The following is a 10,907-nucleotide window of genomic DNA, read 5'->3' as shown; positions in this document are numbered from 1 at the left end:
ACACACACACACACACACACACACACACACACACACACACACACACACACACAGCCCCTGCCCAATTTGCGCAGGGAGCTGGGCGTTGGGAGCCAGGCTTGAGACTGACTCCGGGGCCGCGTGGAGCAGAACTAGAGTCCACACGCACAGAGCGCTTCGCCACTCCAGCCAAATCCCAGCCCTGAGATTCCGCCGTTGTCCAGGCCGAAATGCTTCTCCAGAGATGCTCAAAATCAGTGTCCATGTATCTAAAAAATCCAGTCCGTGCAAATCGTTCAACTTGCTCACTTCCTTAACCATCTGGGGCAAGGAATCCAACCCCCCCTCCCCGCTTCACTTTCCTAGAATAAGCCCATTCCAAAAGGGGTGCGTTGTTCCCCACCCCCTTGTCCACCTACCGTCCCCCCCCCAATCTCTTTACTTTGCCTTTCTGAGTATCTTTTTCCCATCTCTATCTCTTTCTCCTCATCACCTCCTCCCTTTCTTTATTATTAGGATTATGTTTTCCCCCCTCATTATGGTAAATGCTTCTTAACGTGGCAGAGTTGCCCTTCCTGGCGACAGATGTCATAACGAACTTTCTCCCCTTTTCTTCCTTAACTTCTCCCGAAAGCCAGATTATAATTAAACTTAACGGTCCAATATAGATTAGAGACAGGGGAAGCTGCCACCGCCGCCGCCGCCGCCACCGCCGCCGCCGACACACACACGCGCGCTCAAAAAAAAAAAAAAAAAAAAAAGTAATAATACCTCGGCATCGTGGACTAGTCCCGGAAAGGTAGTTGACATGTTGGGTTTCTCCGAAAGCTTACGATGCAATTTCCCCCTCCAAAAAAAGAATCGGGAAAAAAATCCAAACTTCTTGTATTTTCCAATTTTTTTAAGGAAAAAAAAAATGTTCTATAGATAGAGATCTAAATTGTAATAGCTTTGCCCGGATCAGATAGCTCCTTGCCTCATACCCACTTAAAAACCTGTAGGAACAAAATTTTCCCTCTGCACAAAAGCAGCTCCCTGGAACAGATTTTGTACTTGCTGAGTATTTCTTTGGCTGATGTCGTAGGTCCCTTGGTAATATAGAAGTTTTGAAAATTAAGCATCAGCACTGAGAACTGGGAGGACAATAGGCAGAAGAGATTTATCCCAGGAGACAAGGAATAAATATTGTATCTTCGCCTAATAAGGAACTGGAGGTTCTTTCAACATTTTTATCCATTTTTCCAACCTTTATCATGCTTTTCTATACCGACTGAGGTAGGGGCTCATCTCTGCAGAGAGCATTTGCACACATTTTATTATGAAGATAAAGATCTAGCCTCAATATGTGTATATTAGAGATAGGAATATATATTAATTAAAGCTTCCTTTTACATGAGTAAGTGTTCATTCCTATTGGTTCCACTCCCTGGATGCTGAAAGCTGCTTTTCCCAACAAGCACCCAAGTCAATTTTGCTCAGATTGGGGGGTCTGCCTTTATCCAAGTGGAAACAATACTACTCTTTCCATATTTACATCGGATTTGGGTTCTTTTCCCTCTTTTGAAAGGAAACACCCGGTGGTGGCATACACTTTCTGCAGCTTTTAAAACAAATAACCATGATGGACAGTTACAAGTTCCCATCATAAAGAAATAGTGTAACTGGTAATATATTTAAGAAAAATACAAGAGAATAAAATGCATGAGAAGTTTCTACATTTAAGTTAAACGTTGTCTTTCAATCCCCGACTCATCTCATTTTCTCTCTCTTTTGTATTTCCCTTCTCCCCTTTGGGAAACAGTGCTGGATGGGGAGTGTAGGGTGTAGACCATTTAGCAGTGGCACCAGGTATTTGAACACCAGTACCCCCAAATAACCCTTAAATGGTTGAAAGTTATATTTTACAAAGAGAGCAGGAAGGAGGGAGCGCACACCTATCTCTAGCTCTTCGGTGGATTTCTCGACTTTCAAGCAGTGTTTGAGCTTTCCTTCGTTCAAAATTGCCTTCAGGAACCAAGTGGTCTAGCTCCTGGAGGGGGTAACGGTGGCTACATGCCGGAAATACTGAGACTCTGCAAAGTCCTGTCTCCAACCATGTCTGTCTCTTAAGAACTGGCTGGCCCCACAGACTCATCTCAGAGATAGAAGGGGTAATTTAGTCTTAATTGCCATTTCATTTGGTTAGCTTTTAAGTGTTTAAGCTGAGAAGGTGTCTTAATAATAAGCCGCAGGCAAACAGGCATGTGGCTTTTTTTTTTTTTTTTTTTTTTTTTTAGGTCGGGGTTTGGGAGGGTTTATTAGGATCTGCTCATGCAGGCTAACTGGGGCTGTCACTCAGCGCTCTTTGCTTTATATAAATGGACAAAGGCACACGACAAGAATTGAAATGCACTGTCTGAAGTGGAGATCCGTGATGCTTCAGCCCTGCACAAGGGTCAGCAGCGAACACTTGCTCCCTTTTTCAAGGTGCGCAAGCGTCGTTCCCCGCCCCCCCCAACTTCTTGAAATTCCATATTTTGGTCTAATGAAGTCAGGAGACTGAGAACCCGATGAAGATGAAAAGAAAGAATGCTCAACTTGATCTTTAAGTAGGAGGAGTAAGATGAGTGCGGTTGGCACTGAGGGGCTGAATCCCAAAATGCTTGCAGCGGAATCTTTTGTTTGCCAGGACTGAGTAAGGTCTCTATATTCTACCCACAGACGAAATAAATAATTGTCCATGGGAGATGGGGATTACCCCCACGACCTTACCCCAGGAACCCCCGCCCCTGCGAATATCAAATATACAAACCTCCCCCCAGAAAAATGTGTTGGGCCCGCAGCTTGTCTTGGGAATTGCCAGACGCACTTTTTTTTTCTTTTTTCTTTTTTGGTGAATGATGGTTTCCCAGTTAGTCCAATTCAAATGGAAAAGGATGGCCCTTTCTCAGAAAGGCCACAACCCCCTCCCCCAATTCCCCTACTGTCAGATACATCTTCATTTAAGGCGAAGAGACCTTCTTTCCGAAGCTTAGGTCCAGTCAGCAGACGCAAAATCCTCTCCCCCGGGAACCAGGAGGCTCAGGACGTCGTGGACTCCTGCTCTGCCTGCTGTCCCAGCGCATTTGGCCCCGTGTTAGTGCCTGTCCGGGAGAAGATCCACACTGCAGCCTCCGCACTTCTGACACTCTCGGTAATGAGCTCTGGCCTGGAGCTGAGTGCAGCTGCAGAATGACCTGTAGTTGTTTCGTCAGTCTGACTGAGTACCTCAGGACATCACCAAAGAACTGGCAATCTTACCTCTCCATTCCACTCCCTGGCCCCACCCCGTTTTCCCGAGTGACTTCTAGGTACCAAGACAAAAGGGGTCCAGGACTTCATTTATTGTACTTCTTGAATCCCCGTGGAATTAGAGGAAAGTAAAGATCATGCAGAATGCGAAAAAAAAGCTTGTGTTTGTATTTAGAGGAGATAAAGTGGGGAGGGTGATGTTCGTTTAGTTTAGGGGTCTACTTTGCCGCAGCACCATTCTCCTTTTGGGAAGCTCTTGTCCTCCCACCCTGGTGTCCTGGCGTCCCACACCAGAGTCTGAACTGTAAAGACACTTATTTGGCCAACTGCTCTCGCTCGCTTTATCCAAAAAAAAAAAAAAAAAACCAAAAAAAACAAAAAACAAAAAAACCGTTTGCCCCTGAAAGAAAAATTGGGGAAGTCATCCGCGCCATATGCACATACTGGTCAGCGCTCCCTTCCATCTGCTCTAGGGTTGCTCAGCGCGCCCCTTTTCTAAAGAAACTCATCGAGGCAGGTGTGTGGTGTGCTTGGTGTCTGTATGTGTGTGATGGGTGCGCACGCAGGATTTGTTTCTGACAGACAGTCCCCCCCACCGTCTCCCTTTTCCCATCCAATTAATAGTCCTGAGCAATTAATAAGTGCCATACTGCTTGACCCAAAGGCTGGGCTTTTCAGCAAAGCTAATTCCTTTCTCTGCTTTGCCCCCTTCCCGGTGAGCAATTGGCCCACACATTCTCCAGCGGGCGGCGTAATTGAATTAACTGGCCTTGGCGAGTTGGAGACTGGTGACAATCGCCTGGGGCTCCCTCCCTCGGGGAACCGGTAGTGAGCATCCCAGCCTGAGCCGCAGGCCCGGCTGGCTCCCGCCTACTTGAGATAGCTCATAAAAACAAGGGAGCAACCCTGCCAGCCACGCACCCTGGAAGCTGGAGAGGTTCTCCCTTAGCACCCAGCGCTTCTGTTCTGCCTTCTGATTCCATGCTTCACACTCCAGGAGGGACTGTTCCACCACAGCCGCTTTAGGAATTTGCAGAGAAATCTTTATATCTACATTATTGTTTTGGTTAGGATCCAGAGCTAAAGAAGAGAGTTTCTGAATTGTTTCCTACAGTTCAGACGCTGGCGTGGGAAGCTCAGGTTCCTTCTTGAACTTCTAGGCTGTTATCATACAAGTCACCTCAGTTTTCATCCAGTCTCAAACATTTCTACTGAAAGGGTCTGTCACCCATTGCATGTTTGAGGTTGGTGGACAATTACCAACAAACAAGTGCCTATCCCTAGTTTTATTAAACATGTATTTCTCCTCCTCCTCTTATTCCTACCTGGATTTTTTTTTCTTTTTCTTTTTGCTTTTCCAAATGGATTTTGTTTTACTGTTGCTTGAATAAACTTTTCCCACAAAATTGTCTGCATAATGCTAAGTGAAGTGGAGTAGTTAAGAACTGTACTTATCTGGGCATTTTCATCTAAAAATATCTCTTTGGATATATTCACACCCATGAATCATCTTCTTTCTTTCTCTTTCTTTCTTTCTTTCTTTCTTTCTTTCTTTCTTTCTTTCTTTCTTTCTTTCTTTCTTTCTTTCTTTCTCTTCATCTTTAGAGGAAGGTAAAGATGAGATTGAATCCATTAAACTTATGCCTTAAGAGAGCACATAAGTATATTGTATAAGAGTGAATAGTAGTGTGCTCTGCTTTAATGGGGCATGCAGTTCCCTAACCCAGACATGAGTTTGCACAATAAGAGATAATTTTCATGATTACAAAGCCCCTAGCTTTGGAAGGGTACTTGTACAGGAGAACAGTGGAGTACTGAAGATCTAGTATAGTAGGCAGATGTTCTTTCCACAAAGCAAGCAAGAGGTGTAGGTCTGAATATCAGTACTTCTCCCAAGGCTTCCAAGCCTCTGTCCTCCCATTGCTTATTTTGGATGCACAAAAAGAGCAGAGTTGCCTTTAGAGAGTTCAAAGATAGCCAATGGCTGTCGTGTCTTATCTTAGTGGTATTCTGGTTTTATCTGCCCTCAGGCACCCTTCCACCTCTTTGTGAATCCCCTGCCCTCTGAGACCTCCACCCTGGATAGGCTTCTAAGACAAGCCCAGCCTGGGGTCTCCAATAGCCCATCACACAGGGAGATTTCCGGGCCCTCTCCCAAGAGGCCTGAGTTTCAGTCACTCAGGATTTTAATGACTTGGAAAGGTCTTTTTATCCAAGGACCTACTCTAGTATGCTTCTCCTAACTTCTCCCAGTTACCGCTGCTAGTGTTAGGTGCGTGGGGGCAATCCTTTAAGTAGAGGAAAGACAATTACACGCTATCCCAATTCCTGGTTCATTCATTTTTTTTTTTTTTTTTCATTAGGCAAGGTGGAGCAATAAGAGCACTCCAAATACCAGGAAAATTCTAGAGAGGAGCCAGGAATTTAAAACTTGTCCTAGTTACAAGGACCAGGATGTTTGAAGAGCAAAGGCTTGGAAGCATAGATATTCACATGCAGGCACTCAAGATCACCACCCCTCAACACACACCCCAAATGAATTTCTTGCTTTTCTAACTCCTATTAATTATCCTGAACTGATGCTGACACTAGGTATCTTTCTAAAGGTCCTTCCCTTATCTTTCCAGTTAAGATCTGATAACTCTTCTTTCTCCTTTCTTCTCTGTTTTCCATCCCTCACCCCCATTCCACCTCCAGTAACAGAATAGCCACTTTGTGTAAAACGTTACCTTATTACAAACTAGGAAAGGCAGATCATTTTTTTAAAAAGTGCTTTGGGATATTTAGGGGAAATTAATATTTCTGACAGACTCTCCTGTCATTTCAGTTTATGGGTTGTCATTGATTTTTAAAACGCCTTTTTTTTCTTTCCGTGTGTGTGTGTGTGTGTGTGTGTGTGTGTGTGTGTGTGTGTTGGGGGAGAACGGTAAACCTCCTCTTGCACGACCCTTCGCCGCCCTTTGAGCTGTTTGTCAAAAGCCTAAGGCAGATCTGTATTCCGTCTTAGCCTTGCGGCCGACAGGCAACAAGGATTCTATAATTATACAGAGAAAATACTTTTGCAAGCAATTAAAAAGCATTGCTACCGTATTAGTCAGAAATTAAATGGAAGAAGTCTGAAGTTTTGTCTTTGATAACAGTAACACTTGGAGATGAGGCCCTCATCTGAGAGGGCAGACTCCTCGCCAGTGAGCAACAGCTGCCGAGTTGGACACAGGCAAGGCACGGATTCGCCTACCCCTCCCCACAGTCTGAGCGCAAGCAGAGCCTCCTCGCCTGTGCGTTGGCGTCCGAGGGCGATTACACCTACAGCTGGGCGAAACCGGGAGGGCACAGCGTCCTGCAGGCCTCCTGGCTGTCTGGGCTCTCGGGCAGGAAAGCAGCCTCTTCTGCTAAGGCTTTGCTCTCCTATGGGAAACTTGCCCCGTTTAGCCAAGAAGTACGTGAGTTCCAAAAGGGCCACGCTCTGTTCTCGCTCCCCTTCTTCAGTTTTTTGGCCTTGCATAGCACTAGAGGTTTTTGAAAGTTTGCTTGTCATATACGGAGCCTTGGTTTACTAAGCATTTTTACAAGTATTGACTCATTTGCTTCTGACAACACTCCTCCCCACAACTAAAGTAGGGAGGACATGTATAATTATTTCACTCTTTTTATAGAGCCAAAATAACAAAGTAACAGCAGCAGCTAACATTTATTGAGCACTTATACATGTCAGGCCCTGATCTCAGCTCTTTACGAGCATTATATCATTTACTCTTAAAACAACCTTACGAGGTATGTATTGTAAGGTAGTACAGTACGTATTAGTGTTGGTATGAGGTAGATATTACGGCAAACAGGACACTGAAGCACTTGTGAAGGTGAGGAATAAAGAAGTATGAATGATCGCCAAGGTCACACGGGCTTTGAACTCCGATTTGGGCTTCGAATTAAAAAAATTTTCCTATTACAACTCCTGTCTTCTGCTGCTGCATATATTTTTTCAAGTTTTAAATGTCCTCCTTTTATTCCACATCTTCATTCCTTTTCAGATCCCTAACAGAAAATACCCACATGGAGGCCTGGTCCAGGTTTCTTTTGCAGTAGGGACTTATCATCTTGCCACCTTGGAGTGGAAATCTTCCAGACTCCTGAGGCTGCAAATCCAGCATCCTTGGTCTTAGCCCCCTCCCCCACCCAACCTTTTTTATTCTAGTGATGGATTGTGTCCAGGCCTTCCAGAGACTGTCCCCTCCCCTGGTCGGTTAGTCTCCGGCTCTATCCCCGGGAGTCAGTAGCTCCAACAGGCCCTGCATGAACTCTCTAAGCCTGCGTCAGGCACCCGGAACCAGGCTTCAGGGGCGACCAGCAATCCCCGCCAGTCTCCTGAACCAGCTAGGCTGCCGCTTTGTGGATCCAGCGCTGGTCCCGGGAACCCCTCATAACCGAGGTTGCTAATTGTGCAGCAATAGGTACGCTGAATCTGGAACCACAGCGCCTGGGACTCGAGCCCGATTCTACTTGAGCAAGTTACTTATAACAGCTCTTTCGCTGTTGTGAGGTTTAAGTGATTATATATTCATCAGCCTGGACCCAGGAAAGCGTTTAGTAAGTGTTGGGTGTTTTTATTTGGAAGGGGAGGTTGTTAAGGAGGCACCTGAAGTGAGGCATTGTGGTAGAGCACCCCCGCCACCCTAGGGTTCATTTTTCGTGGCCTTTGGACAGATGGCGCAGAAGTAAATCAGGCTGGAAGAGACTTCAGAGGCCATAAGAACCTACCCTTTGGTGAAGTATAGGTATAAAGTCATATAACTAAGCAAGCAAAAATGCCAGGGCTGGAGCTAGATCTCAGATGCTTGCATCTACTCAGTCCAAAGCATCTCATTCAGAATCCTGGGAATGGGGAGCTAGGTTGTCCTTCCCCCACCCCAGTTACATTTCTTGTATGGCTAATTAGTATTTCCTCCTGGCTTAACTAGCATTTTGGTCTTTAAAATTTTTGAATTTCATTTCTTTCTTTCTTCTCACTTTCTTCTCACACCCTCCCTCCCTCTGTCTCTTTCCATCCTTCTCTTCCCCCTTTTCTCCCCTCCAGGTTGGTCCCAAGGTCTCCTTATGCCTTCCTGGGATTCTGCTCTGATTTATTTCCTTCCCCTTTAATCTCCAAAGATTTGTCTCACTTTTCCCCTAAATATCCTGGATATCTTTTCAGTGACATGGGAGTTGGGGAGGTGCTTCTCTATCCTCAATACTTCAGGTTCTGGTCACCCTAGTACATATCTTACCCCTTACCTTCTAACCAACCCCTGTGGACTGGTCTGATTGCCAACCCCATAGTAGCCTTGTGGAGCTTTGAGGCAACTAAATGCTCTAGTTACTTAAAAAAAAAAAAAAAAAAAAAAGCTTTGTCTGTTTCTGTCAATTATCCCTCTCAAAGGTGGTCCCGTTTATTTTTCTATTGACCTTTTTTTCCTTATGTACTGGAACAATGCCTCATAATTTTATTTATCTTAATCTCTGGTGCAATCGCTCTTTTATTCTTCAACTTGGCTGTGCTAGTGTTTGCCTTTACACTTTTTTGACTTCATTATGTAATCTTGCTGAATCTCCTCTCTCTGTGCATGCTGTTTAGACCTCACATTTGTCTTTTACTTACCCTTGAATAGTTTTGTTTTGAAACTCCATGGTCCATCTATATTTACCTTATTCCTTTGTTTCCTTCAATCTGTCTGCTGCTTGGAATGCCCAGGGATATTGTCTAGAAATTTGTACCATTTCTGCTTTATTACACATCTAACCTAACAGGATACTTCACTTAAATTTTTTCCCCCTACTTTGCCCTGGCATTTTTGGCAGTTTGTGGTCCTGCCCCTTCTTCCTAAATCAGTTCTGGTTACAGGCACAATGTGAGCAAAAGACAATTGCTGGATTAATTTCCCTCTTTTGATTTCTCTTTGAGCAAGTGGAAGAGGGTGAAGAATGCACATATTCTGCCACTGATTGCTTTGTGACTCAGACAAGTCACTTAAGCACTCTGTTCTTTCTCACAGCCAGGTTAGATTAAATGGAGGTAAATATGTATGCAACAACTTGTAATTGTTAATGTGTCTTAAAATGACTAGGTATGATTTACTTTTGTAAATTGCCTTCCTGCCATTAGGCCAAGCCTCTCCTCGGGGTTTGTATCAACCCTAATGTTGATGAAGCTTATTACTTCTCTTCCATGACACATCCTTCCCAATGCTAAATTCTTATTTATCTGTCTTCATGGTAGACATTTTTACTGATTTCCATGTCAGAGGACTGTGTTCTAGAAGTCTATATTCAGAAGGGGACACCTTTTACTCAGGCCTCTTCTTCATTCTAGTGTCATAGAAACCTTGAGGGAATCTATAAGCACCCTCCTGAATCCCTCTGTCTCTCAATGATCTCTGAAGAAGATGGAGGTTGTGATCCCAGAAAAAGCTCATCACCACTCCCGCACTTTGATAATTGTCTCTCCATCAATTCCCTGTCCTTCTCTCAACCACTCACAGAGTTTCTCTATCTGTCTTCAGATAGAGAGTCTTTACGGAAGAAATTAAATACACACACACACACACACACACACACACACACACACACACGACAACCCACTCTATTGATTTTTGTAGTCTTTTCCCTCAGGGGTGTGTTGCCAGTTTTTCTCCCTTTTCATGTCATGGAATGTCCATTTTAAGAAGTTGTGTGAAGTGGGGCAGTATGGGTTTATGCTTTGCGATCTTTAGATGTGAAAATGATACCATACAATCCCTTTGTTTTGGAGGAATTATAAACTAAATCTAGCATTGAGACTTTTCTCTAGGACAAGACATTGAAAACACATACAGACTGTGCTGTATTAAATATGTACCATATATTAGAAATATCTGTAATGAATGAGGACATTCTGATAAATAATACAGTGTAAGGTTCTTTGTATGACTGAGCACTATCTACTTCTCATATATTTATGTGCCATCAGTTAAAGAAAGGTTTCTTTTGCTAGTTAAATGGTTGAAACAGCATGAGTCTTTTAGGAGTGTGTTGTAATCTGAATGTTGAAATTTAGATGATGACAAAACTAAGCGCATGTAGATACTCTGCCTGGTACATTCAATTTTGACTTAGAGGAAGAAGCTCGTCATTAGTTATCTGGACTCTGGTGGTGAAGAGGAGTAGTAATGAAGAATTTTAGAGAAACATCATTTAAATGTACTGTTCACTGACAAAGTCAAGTGTGTCTCAGATACAATTGACAGCAAAATTCAAAATCCTTAAGTCATAGAAATGGTCTGTCTACCTTGTAATGTGCTTGTTCACCATATAGATTATGGTAACCAAAATAACCCAAGCTTTATAAAGGTCTGGGATTTCAAATTTTTCATTATTACATTTTTTCTCCTTTTTCAAAATTAACAAACCAAAGATCACTCAAAAATCTGTGTTTTTCCGGAGAACATGGAAACTATTCATGCTTTCACAGTTGAATCAAACTATTGGCCTATTAGGAACTAAGTATAGAAAGTTTTTTCTGTCTTTCTCCAAGATGTTATATCTAACATGATACAAAAGCTATGACTCTTACTAGTTGGGTGACTTGGAATGACAGAGTTAGGGTTTTTATGACAGCATAAAATATATTCTTAAGAAGTGATTTA

General features: G+C 43.5%; 1 protein-coding gene across 1 annotated transcript in view; it reads right to left on the bottom strand.

Moving 5' to 3' along the window:
- Window positions 1-789, bottom strand: part of TFAP2D (transcription factor AP-2 delta) — a 53,912-nt gene extending 53,123 nt beyond the window's left edge. The window contains exon 1 of the mRNA XM_011354810.1: window positions 751-789. Within this exon, the coding sequence (XP_011353112.1) occupies window positions 751-789 (39 nt within the window). The remainder of the gene's footprint in view (window positions 1-750) is intronic.
- Window positions 790-10,907: the final 10,118 nt, after the last annotated feature.

Source organism: Pteropus vampyrus, unplaced genomic scaffold (assembly GCF_000151845.1).
Source record: "Pteropus vampyrus isolate Shadow unplaced genomic scaffold, Pvam_2.0 Scaffold18, whole genome shotgun sequence".
NCBI lineage: Eukaryota > Metazoa > Chordata > Mammalia > Chiroptera > Pteropodidae > Pteropus > Pteropus vampyrus.
The sequence above is the reverse complement of the archived record's forward strand: the minus strand, read 5'-3'. Positions and strand labels throughout refer to the sequence as shown.